The 17,797-nt window shown below is 34.5% G+C and overlaps 2 protein-coding genes across 2 annotated transcripts in view; one reads left to right on the top strand and one right to left on the bottom strand.

Annotated features, from left to right (window-relative positions):
- Positions 1-4,519: 4,519 nt before the first annotated feature.
- Positions 4,520-17,797, bottom strand: part of LOC124543852 (vacuolar protein sorting-associated protein 13A-like) — a 39,956-nt gene continuing 26,678 nt past the window's right edge. The window contains exons 44-55 of the mRNA XM_047122173.1: positions 12,593-12,724; positions 12,085-12,227; positions 10,790-12,013; positions 10,314-10,506; positions 8,832-8,976; positions 8,707-8,777; positions 8,307-8,433; positions 7,710-7,733; positions 6,517-6,659; positions 5,944-6,089; positions 5,275-5,395; positions 4,520-4,713 (exon numbers count right to left, since the gene is read on the bottom strand). Coding sequence (XP_046978129.1) covers positions 4,573-4,713; positions 5,275-5,395; positions 5,944-6,089; positions 6,517-6,659; positions 7,710-7,733; positions 8,307-8,433; positions 8,707-8,777; positions 8,832-8,976; positions 10,314-10,506; positions 10,790-12,013; positions 12,085-12,227; positions 12,593-12,724 — 2,610 coding nt within the window. The 3' untranslated portion in view covers positions 4,520-4,572. The remainder of the gene's footprint in view (positions 4,714-5,274; positions 5,396-5,943; positions 6,090-6,516; positions 6,660-7,709; positions 7,734-8,306; positions 8,434-8,706; positions 8,778-8,831; positions 8,977-10,313; positions 10,507-10,789; positions 12,014-12,084; positions 12,228-12,592; positions 12,725-17,797) is intronic.
- Positions 15,927-17,677, top strand: LOC124543679. Its single transcript, XM_047121942.1, has 2 exons — positions 15,927-16,931; positions 17,409-17,677. The coding sequence occupies exons 1-2, from the start codon at positions 16,011-16,013 to the stop codon at positions 17,673-17,675; spliced, it is 1,188 nt and encodes a 395-aa protein (XP_046977898.1). The 5' UTR covers positions 15,927-16,010; the 3' UTR covers positions 17,676-17,677.

Below are 17,797 nucleotides of genomic sequence, written 5' to 3'. Positions count from 1 at the left end.
TCATTTGTAAATATTATATTTCACACAAATATATTTATGTAAGCCATTAAATACAAGAAAAAAAGTGTTTTTTTATGATGTTGCCTCATTTCTTCTACACATTAGTAGGTTTTGTGTTCTTAAACTGCATTTTACATTTGAATAGATTTGTAACAGATGAATTTAAATCAAAAACTTGTGAAACTCAAAGTTCAACTTAAAAAATATATATTTCGAAGCAATGTCCAAATATGCATTACATATAAATAATAAATATACAGTGTAACCCGCTTAAAACGATTTCTCAGAGACCCCACCAAAAACACTTAAGACGTGTTTTTTTTTGTGCGAGAAAGCTTATTATGCGGGATAGGGAAAATAAAAAGAACGTACTACATGCTATTATGTATTTTGTTCTTATTATTTTAAATTACATACAAATGTACACATTTAAAATAACATTATTTAAAATAATCATTTATTTTGGTTTGACAGAAAGATTTTGATGCGTTAGAAATTGATTGAAAAGATTTTCAACATAATGCAACTTTTGCAGTGCGTCTTCACTTTCATCCAAAGAAACAATATAGAAATCATTAATAGTTAATAACGCAACGGTTTTGTCAAACGCCTGGGCGTTTGATAAAACCGGAGTTGACTCATCTTCGTCTTAATCATTATCACTAACATTGTTTTGTGTGTTATTCACATTCTGAATAAGATCTTCAATTGATTGAATTTCGTATAGTACGACACAACTTAGATGTCGCATCGGCAAAATTCGTAAAACCGATCACATCCGAATTAAGTACGCTATCCCAAATTATCAATATTTATTTCTCACGCGAATATGACCTTTGCACAAACGTAATAACTTGTAATATCATATGACCTAATATATTCGTCAATTTGACGCGTCGATTTACATGCACTTGCTTTCTCTAACGCGTGAATCTATAGCGACGAATAGCGTGGAATGGCGCGATAGGGAGCAATTTCTATTGGTTGTGTAAATCGGCAGTAATCGGTTTTATTTTCATTCCATTGCATTTTCCGATGCTACATCTAATTTGTGTCTTACTTATACGTTGCTACATTGTCATCAATGGAAGAATATGCAGGAAAACCCTGTAGTATCTTGGGTTCTTCTTCTTCCATCACGACGTCAAACATGTTACGTTACGCGCATATGCTGAGCGCAGGCGTATTGAACGGGATCAAGAATCTTATTAAGCGTTAAGAAATGTATGAAAATATGTCTCAAGATGCAGGGACTGGAGTAAAGCGTCGTATTAAGTGTGATCGTATTAAACGGGTTATACTGTATTTACGTCCATGTAAATATATTTTTGGGGAGAGTATTCCCCATACTATACCAATCAGCAGGGTTGCCAATGTGTGTTCACCTAATTCCCCAAAAATCGTATCGAAATTCCCCAAATTGGGGAAACCAAATGTCCCAATTCCCCACAGAAATAAAGGAAAACAAAATCATGTTATTGTATGTTTGTTTTTCATTTCCTAACAATAAAATCTACTTGACGACCTTTTTTTTTTCGTTGAATCAGACTACTCAGGGTTAATATGTCTATATATAGTGTGTATTTGCTATCATGCTAACTAATAATCGACTACAATTGCAATTTTTGTACTAACTAAACAACGGGTAAACAATTAATTACCGATCGTTTTGGTATAAAACGCATAAGTTCCCCTCATTTTCCCCACATACGACAATCCTAGATCGACTTGCGATTCCCCGCAATTTGGGGAATTCCCTACACATTGGCAACGCTGCTAGCCAGATATCAAGTGCCCATGAGAGTTAGTATCTCCTTTATAATAGCAATCACACAAAATATTAAAATTTATATTTTTTTTAATTTTAATATCAAAATGATTTTAGACATAAATTTGGTAAATAATTCGATTATCATAATTCTTTTAATGAATATTATTTGAAAATATATGTGTGTTGCTTGAAGAACTTGGACTTTTTATGATAGATTTACTAATAGACATTTCTAAAATAAAAACACAAGACCAATTTATTTTCTTTATTTCAACGGAAAGCTTTTAAACAACATTTAATAATACTATGACAATAAAAATTATTTAAATGCACGTTAAAAATAATATATTACTTAGTCATTATAGTGTGAAGATAATAATCAATTCCATTTGTTTTTATTCATACGTGCATTCAAATTAATTTAGGCCATAAAGCTTTACAATAAATTGCATTATAACTACTATTCATAAAGACACCAAAACTGAAATTGCATGTGACACGTGAACATTTAATGGAAAAATACTTTTTATAATGATGATTATACTTTTAAAACTGCAAATTGCAATATTAAGTGAGTTAATGACGCCATTATCATAATCGTTAAAACAATCTGTCATTAATATTCTAATAAATTGCCATATCTTAATAAGATTGAAAAGTTTTTAAAACTAGCGCTACACAGTTCAATTATATTCGAATGTCTACTAAAATTATATTTTTTAACGATCTATAATAGGTTCTAGGATTCAATAATCAATTGGGTCAATCGTTAACCTGTACGAAAATATTAATATAGATTGATGGCACACTATTAATTTTGTACGTACGCCGTTCTAATTTCGACTGTATTATAAGTTCTACAATTAATTTACTCTAGCCAATTCATTGATTGGATTGTTAACACGATATTGAAATTAAAGTTATATAATATTTTATTTTACGATATTTACAGAAAATATACCTATTAGAAGAAAAACATAGTTAAAGTGACTGATAATAAGAAGTAGTTTTCAACAAAATATAACACGATAGACACATTTTGTCACTCAAATATAGTATGTTTAGCTGTAATCGAAGACTAGTGTGTGCGTTTACATTACAGAAGACCTATCTATCAAGGAGTATTTAACGAGTACAGGACGATAATGGTAAACTTGTTTTATACCCTATGACGCACTGATGGAAAATAGATTTTTGAATGTGTAGCACCAGCTTAAACATTGATGAATTTATTCAGAACACATTTACAAATATTCATAATTATAGCATAATATTTTGTTACAAAAATATTTAACATTCAATCATTACGTACATAGTGAAATATTTAAATCGATGATTAATTATCTTATATTAGATATACATAAGTAGTTATAAAGATGATGATAAAATAATTATAGGCTTAAAACTAAAGATATAAATACTTATTAAGAAAATAATTTCAAAATATAATTATGTTATGAGCTACGGAAAGATTGGTTCAATTACCTATATTTTTTAATCTATTGGATTTATTAAAATTAACATGAAAATATTTTGTAAGAAAAAGAAAATATTAAGGGGAAGATTAGTCGTTTCTGTATCAATGAGACTGAAAACTTAACTAAGGTAGTATATTTAATTCACGTATGAATATCTGACAGATAACTATGATACTAACTAAATTGTATTTGAATAGAAGCAGATGTTATAAGGAACTTTATTATTTGAAAGATCGAAAGAAATACTACGATAGTATTATTTTCAAAATCAGTCATAGACAAGATATATTTTTATCATAAATGTTTAAATTCAGTATAACGATCAGTCAGAACATTCACTTTCAATTTTCGAATAACCTTAAAATTAGATACAAATTAATATTAAAAAAAAATAAAAATATATTATCTTAACATAAGTTGTGCTTATACTTGAAATATTTGTAATACTGATATATTACGTATAAGTTAAATAAATTGCTGGTGGGAATTAAGTATACTTGTACTTATTCCGAAAAAAAATTACAAAAATATAATATATATTTTTTAAAAGCAATATAAATTTTTGATGATTGTTTTTTACGATTTTTGCGATTGTTTACGATTTTGTTACCATAATTACTTTTTGTGTTTTCACCCTTCACAGTTACAATAATCAATATACAAAATTGTTCTAATTCTACACAAAGGTAGTTTTATTAATGTATATAAAATATATTTTTAAATAAAGTAACCAAATAATTATATTTTATAAAGGAAACAATAATTTAATATGTCATATTATTATATACTACACAGTGTTTCCAAAGGGCTAGAATCCACTGCATAGTAGCTATGCGTAGAGAGCATAGGTTTAAATAAATCGGGGAATTCCATGGAATAGTAAAACTCCGGCTGAGTATATTAAAAGTTCCCTCGAGCCCGGTAACGCTGTAGTGGTTACTTTGGAAAACAGTTTGTAAAATAGTTTATAATCAATAAATACATATTATAAGTATATTATTAGTATACCTACTATGGTTGATATAATTTTTAGTATGATGTGCGAAAATAATTAGGTACATACTACAGCAAAAGCAAAATATTATGAGATTTTTTTATTGCCTACAGATGTATGACTGCTTTATTATTACAATAGATTCCAGGAAGGAACATTTTTTTCTGTTCAAGTAGTTTCCTATGACACGAACATAAGGGGAATTAGTAAAGTTAGGTTAGTTAGTAATATTGGTGGCACTGGGTAACGAGTCAAAAAATGTTTCAAAAAACAATAAATTCAACAAGGAGTATATATTTTGTATTCCACCCAAAATATTGTATAAGTATTTACTGGTCGCTGGGACATCGCTTGTCTTCTAGCGCGTGTATGAGAGCGCATTCGATCTTCGACTGAAGCCAGGTCAGCACCTGAGGATCCGGGACTTCTATAACTTTCTCGTCAGTCGAGAAATAATCCACCATTTCATCCTAGAAATATTTTCAGCTCATTCATAAAAAATCCCGATATAAAAATTCAGCATCAAACAAAAATTTCATGAACGACTTTCAAGAATGCTAAACATGGTAATATTATAATAAATTAAATAATTGCAACATCTCCAAATATTAACATGGGTTTTTAGAAACCCAAAAGAAGGAATTGATATAATTTTGTATAACACGATGAAAAAGCAATTATAAATCAATAAAATCAAAAAATACGATTACTGTTTCAAATGTGATATTTATCTACTCCAAATTTCAAATATACATTTTATAAATCAGATGATTTCAAATGAAAATCTTAATCTTATCTTTGTGTACGCAGACTCTCCCACCCCCCCAAAAATCGAAAACAATCTATAGAGTATTGATGAATATAAATTCAATTAGTTTTATATCACATCAGTGTGATAGCAGTTGCATAGACTTAACTTACTGTTGTGTTAAGAATTGTCACATACTGGTAGAATGGTGTGTGCGTGTGCGTGTGCGTGTGCGTGTGTGTGTGTGTGTGTGTGTAGCTATAAAGTGTGTGTGGCGGTGTACCTGTTTGATGTTGAGCACGAGGGCGCCGTCCCGAGCCCGCGGCGCGCCGATGAGCTGGTCGAGCCGCACCGCCCACTCCACGCGCCAGCCGCGCCCGCCCGCGCGCACCACGAATATGTGCCTGCGAGACCGAGACGAGTCACTTTTTGCATATCGATCTCTTTATGTAAATCGTGAAGTTCCTCGCTTTAACAATTCTTATAGACACCTTTATTAGACGGATTTGAAGCATATGATGCTGAGATCTCACGTCCCAATCGATTTGGATCACGTCGATGAATCTCAAGAACAGCGATCGCAGAATATGTTATCGTGCAAAAGTGGAAACACAGATAGACTTTCATTATTATGAGAACGAAAGTCTATCTGTGTTGTGGCCCATTCTATTAGATGGGCCAGCAAATTCGACACCATCGATAGGAATTTAAGCGTAGACGTAAAGGTTTACTGAAGCCCTGGGAATTTCGACAGAAAATTGCAAAACTTTTTATCGGCCTGACCTAGGGTCACATCCCGAGAACCTGACCCAGGATCTTTTGGAAATTCACTGTTATACTTAATGAACAGTAAATAGTCCGGAATACCAGGATACCAGGGATTAAAATTTTAACACGACCTAACTTTGACTAGGCGTAGAATGGTCGTACCAAATTAAATGATTAAACGCACCTGGTGGAGATGAGGATCGTGGCCGGCGAGGCGGGCGCCAGGTGCGCATGCGCAACGTGCGCGTCCGTGTCGGCGTAGTGGCCGCGCGCCAACGCGCACAGCAGCGCCGCGCCGCGGGCCTCGTACGCGCTGTACGTACGCACGCCCTGGCGAAGAGGAGTTATAGTTCAACTAAGTACGTAATAATAATGTTCTCTTAGATTTTCGCGATTATTACACATTGAAATAAAACTAGTTTTAACGGATTTAAATCGCGTATATTAATTATTTTTATCATCCCAACGTTTCGAGCACTTTACAGCGTTCGTGGTCCCGGGTAGACGATTTACATCAGTTAAAACTAATTTTATTTCAATACGTAATAATAAGTTTACAGAATACTTGAACAAAGTTCAGTTGTTTTGCCGCAAAGAGATCCAGTAGATCAGGGTTTAATATATGTCATTTATTAGTTACGAATCTACATTCATTTTTATGTTTTCACTTGAAGTTCGAAGTGCTATATCCTAATTGAAAAGTCTATTATATTTAGAGGGAGGATATTCCCTGTTGGTACTGTATTAAACAAAGTACCTCGACTTCTGAGCAGTGCCTAGGCAGCCGTCGGCGCGCCACGAGGCGGCCGGCTCGGCGTTCGCAGGCACGCAACGCTGCCTCTGCGCCGTCCGCACCTGCACGGCGCCACAGCGACGAGCGCGCCGCCTCGCGACACACGTCTGCGCACGACCTCACTAGTTATTATCATACTACGCGGGGTACACGTTGACAGACCATTTCACATTCATACTACTGGCTTACATTAAAAGACCGAGACAAATCTTTAAGCAGCTTGATTAAATACATTATTGCAAAGGACAAGCAACGTGGTCTTACTCACAATCCTATTACTTTACTTGGCAGTGGGGCCTCGTGGAAGCCCATTGGGTTGGTAACATCCACTTAACATATTCTGTTTTACCGCTTAAATCAGTAGTACCTACTGAGTATTATTTTGTTTTGTATGGTATGGTTAATAATTCATTTGGTTGTGACCACTTCGTATCATGTGATCAATTTACAAGGCTACCTAACTATTTTAAATAAGCACTGTAAACTGTACTTGTAAGCAGCGTTAGTACGATCTGTGGTGCTATTACGATTACAGCATAGCAAATGTTGCTATCTAATATTTGGTGCGAGTATAGTATCAAATCAAATAAAAAAACTATAAATCAGTATTATGGACCTATGCAGTAGTATAACACTTGATAATACAATCAGTATTATCAAGTTATATCTTGACTTCATGCTTTTACTATCTGTCTGGATAGTGCTGAAATTTATGGGGCGCCAATTGTCCCAGATAAATTTAACCACTTAATTTGAATACCTTTGGACAGGTCAAATCTAACACAAATAATTTAGTTGCATAATCTTCTTTTTAATAATTGACTCGCGCCCATGTGAGAGAGATGGCCGGTCCTGTAATTTCAATGGCTCATTGATCCTTCAAATCAAACAAATTATTGAAGACCTAAAATAATAAATTATCTGATATTTGCGACTTCCAATACGGGCTAAGTTTTCATCCACAATAGGAAAATAAATAAACATGCTCAATGAAAAACTATTAAATATACTCATTCTCACACTCACTCACTGCAAGAACTCATTAATAATGAAACACTCATTTTTTAAACTTAATGATTTTTTACAGTTGCAAGCAAAATAATAATAAATGCTAAGAAATAATACGTTAAAAAGAATATCATGCTCAAGTTACTCACGTCTCACTATAGCAAAGTCTTCAACTACGCATCCACGCACAGATAAAACAACAAAGAAATATTATTAAACGTGAGAAATAAAAACAATTAAAATGACGTTTATTACTGTCAGTTAAAACGTCAAATAACAAAATGTCAACACGTACATGCAGTTATGTGCTTAATGTGTGAAATAAAATTATGAACCCTTACAATATTTGTAATTGTTGTTAAAAAAACATTTAAACTATTTCCTTGAAAAATCTTACATATATCATGACTCTAATGTAATCCAATTTGTACAAATCATAATTATTTATGAATCGGATATACGAATACACAGCTTGACTATACGAAGAAAGTGTATTCGACGCAAAATTTCGGTCACCCAAGGAAGATTAACAGAATACAACATCTCTGTGTGTTTAACTTAATGACTCATGGTATTTATTTAAAAAACATGCCATGCCATCATTTTTTATATACTAATTATTAGGAATTTAAATTTGTACAAGTTAGATTTGTATGACACATATAACAAGATTAAATCTACATCTTAAGCGTGATGTGAACACTTAATTCTTAAACGAAGTGTTACGAACAGGAGCTACAACTCACCGAATGTAGGCCTCGCTATGAGGCCGGTGACAGCCAGGGCAACACTCGCAGGATTATTTTTGTTCCCTTCGATCACTGCTTCTGGTAAATCATTGATGACCACACCTCCGTCACCTGGTAGAATCAGCTCATCATTTTACACACAACCCGGAACAACAACAACAAACAACAACAATAGCCTGTACATTTCCCACTGCTGCTTAGACCTCCTTTATCTTTGAGGAAAAGGTTAGGAATATATTCCACCACGCTGTTCCAATGCGGTTTGGTGGAATACACATGTGGCTGAATCTCTATGAAATTAGACACATGCAGGTTTCCTCACGATGTTTTCCTAAACCACCGAGCACGAGATGAATTATAAGCACAATTTAAACACATGAGTGTGTGGAAGATTTACGCGTTCTAACCACTGGGCGATTTCGGCACAACCCGGAGCACTGTTGCATATTTTCAGGATATTGCGTAGGTCTAGTACCGAGCTTAAATTCTATATAAGTGTCTATAATAAAAATTGCAATTTACTCGTGATTCTCTTCGGTGGACGAAGTTTTGGCGCATCTTCGAAAACGTTCGGGGCGTTGGAGTCGCTTGCGCAACCCATCAGTCTTGCCGCTCCGTTCAGCAACGTCAATGCTGCGTCTGACACTCTACGGGATATTGCTGAGCCCTGAAAGGAAATGCCCATGAAGACATTAAAAAATAACTACACTATCACAAGCTTTGGAGTAAATAACCCGAAAATCAGGTTACATATTAGTTGGACAACATCAACATCACATACATTACTCTGATTCCAATGTAACTAGCTAAAGAACTTGTTTTATGGAAAATCAGAAGTAGCGACGGTACCACAAACGACACAGAAAACGAATGAACTTTTCCTACATCGACTCGGCCGTGAATCGAACCCGGGACCTCGGAGTGGCGTACCCATGAATACCGGTGTAGTGGGTACACCGGTATATACTCGACCAAAGTCGTTAATTTTATCATTTTATTGAAAACTATAAACAGAAAGTGGATGAGCAAATAAGCTATACGCTTATAATTGGTGGTAAAACAGTCAATTATTCCCAACGATTCACTTCCGACTATCGGATACAGGGACTGCCTATTTCAATAGAAGTACGAAAAAATATAAACAAACCTTAGACTTACGCATTTTATGCGATTCGCCAATAACTGAGTTACACAGTGAGCCTTTTAAAATTTATGATTAATATATCTTTATATATATTATACAAAACTATTACAGTTATGTACTTATTCCCAATTTAATTTTACTTCCAAAATTCCGATAACAGTTTCGTCGACGTTCGAAACGATATTTTTTCACAAATATTAAAGATTATAATCATGCTTTCGACCAAAAAATATCGCGTCAATTTGCTATCAACTTTATTATCATTCGAAGTTCGTTTCGTTGTACATTCATACGTAATGTGTGCTTATAATGGGCTCACTTCCCCTTCACATCAAAAATTAAATGTTTGCTCCTTGGTATAACTAAACTACTGATTAAAGCTATTACTTAATCAAAAATATACCACCTTGCATAAAAGTCGTGTGCAATCTCGTAGCTAGAGACAGGCTAGAATAGGTTGCTAAGAGTAAAGTCTTCAGGATAGCGATAAAACGTTGGATTAGCCACCCCTGGGGCACAGGGACATACAATTAAAAATCTCATGTTTGTCTGACTCGTATTAAAAAATATATGAAAAAGGCTCTCAAGACCCAGTTAGCTCGGCACGATGCCGCTTGTGTGTGGATTCTAAAACTGTATATAATTTATCAATTTGCCGTGTACATGTAGACCCGTCTAAACGAAGGAAACAGGGGTGCAAAAAACCCGGTGTAGAGCATTGGAGAGTGCCTCGCCGATAACGGTAAAGTTTGACCATTGGAAAGGCATGCTTGCAATAACTTAAAAATATTTTTTGGGGCGAGCAGAGATCTTCCGAATACGGGCCTGTATATAGGTAAGTGTGTTTGGACTGTACATACCACACATGGTTCGTAGTAATTCTTCAATCCTTTGGAGAAGTCACCAATGTAACTGTAAGGGTTCCCCAGTATGTTTAGTCCTAATACAAGCACGTAGAACTGCTGAACCAGCTGTAGCCTGTAGTGGCGACAGGCCGTGTCCAGCAGCGATGGCAGAGTGATGGGGGCATTCCGAAGTTCTAAATAGCTCATCCTAACAAATGATAACAAGAATTAGCGAAGTACATTTTTGTGTAAGATGAGTATTTGTATAGTGTATTTACAAGAGTATTACAGCTTTTGAATACTAAGATATCGATGAATATAGAAAATGAAGATGAATATATGTATGTATGACGATTATTGTCAATTTTTATAAGCGTAAATCCATAAGTATCCGTTTATACAATCACAAACATCGTATATTGAAATAAATTCATCGATAATTTGTTCAAAGTATATATAACTAAGAAAAATATTAAAAGACCTATACTCACTTAAGAACAACATCTTTCATGTCGCAGAGCGACGATCCCCACGAATTGAATAAATATTCTAATAAATCACTATTGAATAGCTTGGGTCGATTTTCTCTATGATTGCCGTACCTATATCTCGTTGGGCTGTCTATATTCTCATTAGAATATCCTCTAGATGACAGACTCAGGACCAATTTGATAGGCGATAGGTGAACGAATTCAAATAAGACATCTCTCTGCGCTGACGTCTGACTTCGCATCGCGATCACCGGCAATGGCATGTGTACTAAAGCGAGGTCAGCTCTCAAGCGAACGGCCGGCTTCTCTTCGACCTTCCAATGATTCAGAATATCGAAAACGTGATTAACAAATCCTCTATCTAAATTCACAGAATATTCTTGAATCAAAAATTTAAAATACTTATAAACATCTTGATTTACGTTCGGTCTGAACTGTTTGAGTGCGACAATTTCAATGGAAGGTTTCAGATCTCTTGATCTTATGTGAGGCGGCAGAGGTGCCGGGTGCAAAACAGTAGGAAACACAGCTTCGTGGAGCTGGTTGTCGATTTGCAGTCTCTGTAGTTTCAAATGGCAGTATGTGTTTGTATCAGATTTTCGGAACTGCAGCCATACTCCTGGACTATACGATCTTCGAAGTTCGGAGAAGAAGGGTTTCGTCATCTGCATTTTCTCTAAGTCAATGTGCAAATACTCCTTTAACTGACATTTCTTTTGTTCCGTCTGATATTTTTCCTCTATCCACGCGGTCACATCCGTCGCCAATAGTTTCCATTTATTTCCAACATTGACCTCCCATTTCGGAAGGGAGTCTGTGACGCTTATGTATGACAATTCCTTGTCACCGTTAGGTGTTTGCACACAGACGGAAAGCCCGACACTCGCTAGAGATAAGTACACTTCGTAATTGCTACGTTCAGAGTTAATTCTCATTTTGTATTGATAAGCTATTCTCTCGTCTTGGGCTAGAGCGAATACTCTTTGGTATCCGTCCATGAATGATATCCAGTAGACGATAACTTTATCTTTCCTCATCTTCTTACTTTTAGTGTGACTTTCCAGTATTTCAAAACTATCAGAATCGTCACTGCTCGAAGATCCGGGCTCAGGAGACTTGGGGGTAAGTCGTTTGAGGGTAGATGACAGTTTTGATGTGACACTGTTCGTTGCGACCAGCGTCGAATGTTTAACTGAATGGAAACTAACTTTTTCTTCACCAAACCTGAGTAAAAGATGTGCTTAATTATTCAAAATAAATATGATAAGTGGATTAGGTAAACAAAGTATCCTTACCCGTCCTGAGAAAAGTCTGCCAGGAAACCTTTGCCTTTGTTGTTGTAGATGTTCCACAAGAGGGATCTTTCCTTTACGGGGTCATCCCATGTGTGCAACATGGATTGGAACGGACTTAATAGTGCCACTTGACCTGAATCCACCTGCATTGGAATACACGAAGAAAATTAAATAATTTGATATATAAATCTTATCTGTAAATATGTTGTAAATGTTTTAGATTACAAATAAAGAAATAACATTACATATTTTAAAACATTTTATAAAACTAACTTCTATATAAAGACCCATACAGTATAATTTTGGAAATTTTTAGAACAGATTTTTATGTGTAATGGGATACATATTTAAAAGAACCAAGATGTAGGTCGTTTACTTGACTTTAAGTAAAGTCAAGTAATTATCAAACAAAAACGCAAGCAACAAAGCTGAGAGAAACTATTTATTTATTAAAGTGTAAGTAATATTTGTCAATTGTCACAAACAAAATATAATAAATCAATATTACCTGATGTAACTTGAGGAATAGATCGTCGCATAAATTGTCTATGCGCACCGGAGCGTCCCCGACGGAATAGGGCTTAAACGTGATGGTAAAGGGCCGGTCAGTGCCTCCCGCGACATCCACGCAGATCGCAGACTGTTGAAAATTTTGTTTAATAATCATTTTATTTAATTATATACGTAATAACAAGTTAATTGACCAAAAGCCCTATTACCAGATGCAATCTATATTTGCCCTAATATTCTAAATTTCTAAATTTTCAATCTCATATTTTAGTGTTTTTATACAACACGAGTCCTATGTTAAATACGGGACCTCAGTAAGGTTAGTTTTGTGCCATAGAAGGAACTTAAAATTGTTGGTCATGCGTTCGCCTTTTTTCGTCATCTTTCTCTGATTGGTTCAGTCTGCTTTTTAATCGGACAAATTAGGGAATAATAGCGAGGAATACATTTATGTCAAACTGTGCACTTTTAAGCAAACAAGCTTACGGTTATAAGCAGTGTTCTGGCGATCACCCTTAATGATCATTAAGAGATCTTGGGCAAGTCACTGTAGGTCATGAGGCCTAATGATAATAATAAAACTTTTTATTTGAGACTAGCCCATATATAGTGTTAGTAAAACATTTTTTTTAACTTTACAAATTTTAAAATACAATTCAATAATAAATATAACATTTTTTTAGATAATAATATTTATCAATAATAATTTTAAAATTTTATTTAATTTCAGTATTTTTTAACATTATATTAATTTTTAATCAAGCAGTTATTTATTTAAATAAAACTATTTATAACGGATGAATCGCGTATATTAATTATTTTTAAACATCCCGACGTTTCGAGCACTTTGCAGTGTTCGTGGTCACGGGCAGACTAAGATGACATTTGTCTATTTGAAGAACAAAGGAAATATTATTAACAACTACCGCCAACGATTTCTCAATTGATATCTTGAGTAACGTTCCGGTTGCACGCAGAAGGCACTAACTGTATCTTTAGTTCTTGCAGTCTGTTGGATTTGGGATTTTAAATTTTTAATAAGTGGATCCCAGGTGTTAGAAAGTCTCCAACCATCTTCTCTATTGAAGTTCGGATGTTTTTGAATTTCAATAGCCTCGCGTATCATTCTAGGAATGAATCTGTGTTCTGTGATAAACCACACTCACATTAGAGTTTATCATAGTGTGGTTTATCTTACATAGGCCAAACAAAGAGAAGTATCGGTACCAGGGTCAAGGAACATATAGGAGATGTCAAAAATAGGCGTTCTTCTAAGTCTGCAGTCTGTGATGCTCTGGATAAACCTAACCATTTTATCCGATTTGATAAACCACAGATCCTCGCTAGAGAACACAGATTCATTCCTAGAATGATACGCGAGGCTATTGAAATTCAAAAACATCCGAACTTCAATAGAGAAGATGGTTGGAGACTTTCTAACACCTGGGATCCACTTATTAAAAATTTAAAATCCCAAATCCAACAGACTGCAAGACCTAAAGATACAGTTAGTGCCTTCTGCGTGCAACCGGAACGTTACTCAAGATATCAATTGAGAAATCGTTGGCGGTAGTTGTTAATAATATTTCCTTTGTTCTTCAAATAGACAAATGTCATCTTAGTCTGCCCGTGACCACGAACACTGCAAAGTGCTCGAAACGTCGGGATGTTTAAAAATAATTAATATACGCGATTCATCCGTTATAAATAGTTTTATTTAAATGTGTAATCATCGCGAAAATTTAAGACAAGCAGTTATTTAATTTTTAACAACAAACCATAAATAAAAATATAAAAATAAAAACAAACCAATTAATTACAACATTAAATATAGTATCTATATAAATAAAAAAATCAGATGGATAATATTCAAGATTGTTTTTTATTTAAATTCATAATGAATGCTATTTCAAGCGCAGATAAAAGTAAGATTTCAGGATGTCATTTGCATACTAATAAACAATTAAGATAATTTTTCATTACACAATAAAGTTATGTGTTATTTGTTTTAATTATCTTTCAGTAATATAATTTCCGTTCAGCACTTTATGTGAAGAAAGTTAAATGTGATAAGCGGATGTGAACGCTGCGCTAAGGATCATAAACTGTAAGACAAACACTGACAATAACTTATGCAAAGGCTTGACTTACGGCTTACTGTGCTATGAATCTGAATCATCTATTGGAACATTCATTTTATACATATAGAAAATAATGCTTATATTTGTACGTATTCTGTACGTTCAGAGTCGAGATGGCCCAGTGGTTAGAACGCGTGCATCTTAACCGATGATTTCGAGTTCGAACCCAGGCAAGTACCGCTGATTCATGTGCTTAATTTGTCTTTATAATTCATCTCGTGCTCAGCGGTGAAGGAAAACATCGTGAGGAAATCTGCATGTGACATATTTCATAGAAATTCTGCCACATGTGTACTCCACCAACCCGCATTGGAACGGCGTGGTGGAATATGTTCCAAACCTTCTCCTCAAAGGTAGAGGAGGCCTTTAGTCCAGCAGTGTTTCTGAATAAGGTCATGTAATTTTGGTCTACTTTCACGAAAGGGCTAGTCTTCATTCGGATAATTGTACACAAAAATTGAAAAGGATGGTATAAATTATTATTACATTATTAATAAAAAAATCGCCATACTTTTTTATATACTTCCCACTCTTTTGGAGTATTGGGCAATTGAAATTAATGCAATGAATATGCTTGATTTATATTTTTGGAATTCTTATTTTATTTTTAGATCTATGAATATGCATCTATTTAATATTTATTAATATATTAAGAAATGTTAAAAGAAAAACCATTTTATATTCATTTAATTTAGTCAACTTACTTAAATTAACTCAAAGTCAACTTATAAGTTGAGTTACTTATAATCTTTCTTCGTAAAATACATATGTATGTAGTAAAGAAAGGAGGCAATATCCTTGTGGTTTTTAAGATCTTTTATAGTTTTAAACATACGTAAAGAACTATTCATAAAATAGCCGATATTACCTCGATTTAACGAGGCTCTAGGATGTTATAATAAATTTTCCGTACATATATTCTACGCGTTGCATTAGATAGAAGTATCGCTGTACGGTTTCAGTTACGGAAATCATAAAGTTTCAATGCATAAAATATTTAATCTAAATTTTAAGCTATTTTTGCGTTATTCATTAATGATAACATCGTTTAATATATTCGTTGGACAAAAAAAGGTCAGTTTACCGTAATTATTATATGAAAGTGTATTACACAATGCCGGTTACGTGAGGCCGTGTTTACGGAGACCGCGTTACAGGCGCTAACTCAATTGACGCCACTTTCGTCCACGCGGTCAGATCTTATAAGATTTCGTTAAAAATTTCACTTCCCCTCAGTTATCGAAGAACTCGTGACAGCTTGATACAGAACCGAAGATGTTGAAGACATCTGTTATCATTTTCATTTTCTGTGTAGTGATTGATATTGATTGTTACAATTATGAAAGTGGTCGCTGCTATGGATGTCGGCCAGAATACACAATAATGAGACGATCGAAACATTATCCCAGCTCGCCGTTCAAGTTTTACAACCGACCACCATTCAGTCCTCCGATAAGAGGTCCGTTCTCCTATACTCCACCACCTGGATACACAGCCAACGACATCGGACCCCCGATTTCGTCAAATGCAAGGCCGTACAAGGTTAGTAAAAAACCTACTAACGAAGGTTTGGGAGACGAAGATATAAATAATTTGTTTAAATATCTATCCAAAAAAGACTTGGATAAAATTGTAAAATACGCAAATGAAAAAGAAAGATCCGCTATGCGATATCGTGAACCGAGTGATAACAGTAACTACGAATATTCACCGGACTTTAATAATAATGATAACATACCCAAACAAGCGTATGAAAAAATATTGAATGGCCCTGACGAATACAGGTCCCATGGCCTCGATAACGATAGTTCAAATGTAAAATACGAGAGCAGTCAGTTCGCAGGACCTGTGAATAATTATCAGCCGTACTCTCAAAGAAATTTAGATGGAGAGGCATCTATGCACCAATCACAATTCTCATTCTTAGACGCTCATATTCAGAGACAAATCGAAGATATGTCATTCGAGAATCGTAATAGATACACCGACGGTATTACAGATCAAGAGGAACTATTACCGAGGCCGACAAATTTGAGGAATGACGATTATGACATTTCCTTCACGAATGATGTGCCTTCAGTTGTAAAACCTGAGAGCTCCTCATATAAACTAGAAAACTTTGCCGACCTACCCTTGATGGGTTACGAAAACTCTAAACTACATTCCGTTAACTCATATAATGTCCCGCATTATTCTGTAAGTATATTATAGCTGTTAATATCCGGTGTTTGTGTTTAACAAATTGTTACCATATTTGAGTAACTGATTATTTTTGAGTTACGAGTAACAAGTCGTTAGACGACATATATGCGATTTCGAAACTTAGTTCTCGTATTTTATAGTGATGTTTTTGAATTACGTCTAGTAATAATCATCTTATTTAGTAATTAGAACGAATCAGTTTTTTTTTATATAATAACCGGACGAAAGTCTATGTGTTGCCCAAATGCAAAAAACTTTTGAATTTATTCGATAGAAGATAGAAAGGAAAGCTTCTTGCTTTTAATTTTATTTTATTGCTGCACAAAATAAATGATATAAAAATTAACTTTCGCATTCTTGAAAATTAAGAATTCGCTTCGCTCTCAAACCTTCAAGAATTCATTTAAAAATCCTTAAAAGTTTAGAGAATCTTCAATAACGTGTACATTTAAATCAATATTTTTTCCTCAGGTAACATCAAACCTCAACCCATCAAATCAGAGACCTTTCAACAAGCAGTTATCGTCATCCACACAATTCTCAAAACCTTCAAGTCACAACAATGAATTCGAAGTGGAACCAGCTCCACCTGCATCCGCCGCTAAGGATCAGAGCGACGCTCACCTTAAAGCTATAAAAATTTGGACCCACAAATCGAAAGGGACCGCGTACACTCTGCACGACGACGGAACTTTAAGTCTCGAAAAACCCACGAGACCTAAATTTGAGTATCATTAAGATTTAAAGTAGTATTTTTATTTATTTTTAGGCTACTATTTAATGCTTTGTTCGAGCAATAACAAATTAGCTAATTATTAGAAATAAAGTAATAAACTATATTACCACGTTTTTTTTTTTAA

The sequence above is a fragment of the Vanessa cardui genome, chromosome 3 (assembly GCF_905220365.1).
Source record: "Vanessa cardui chromosome 3, ilVanCard2.1, whole genome shotgun sequence".
NCBI classification, from domain to species: Eukaryota; Metazoa; Arthropoda; class Insecta; order Lepidoptera; family Nymphalidae; genus Vanessa; species Vanessa cardui.
This window is presented reverse-complemented; position numbering and strand designations above follow the sequence as displayed.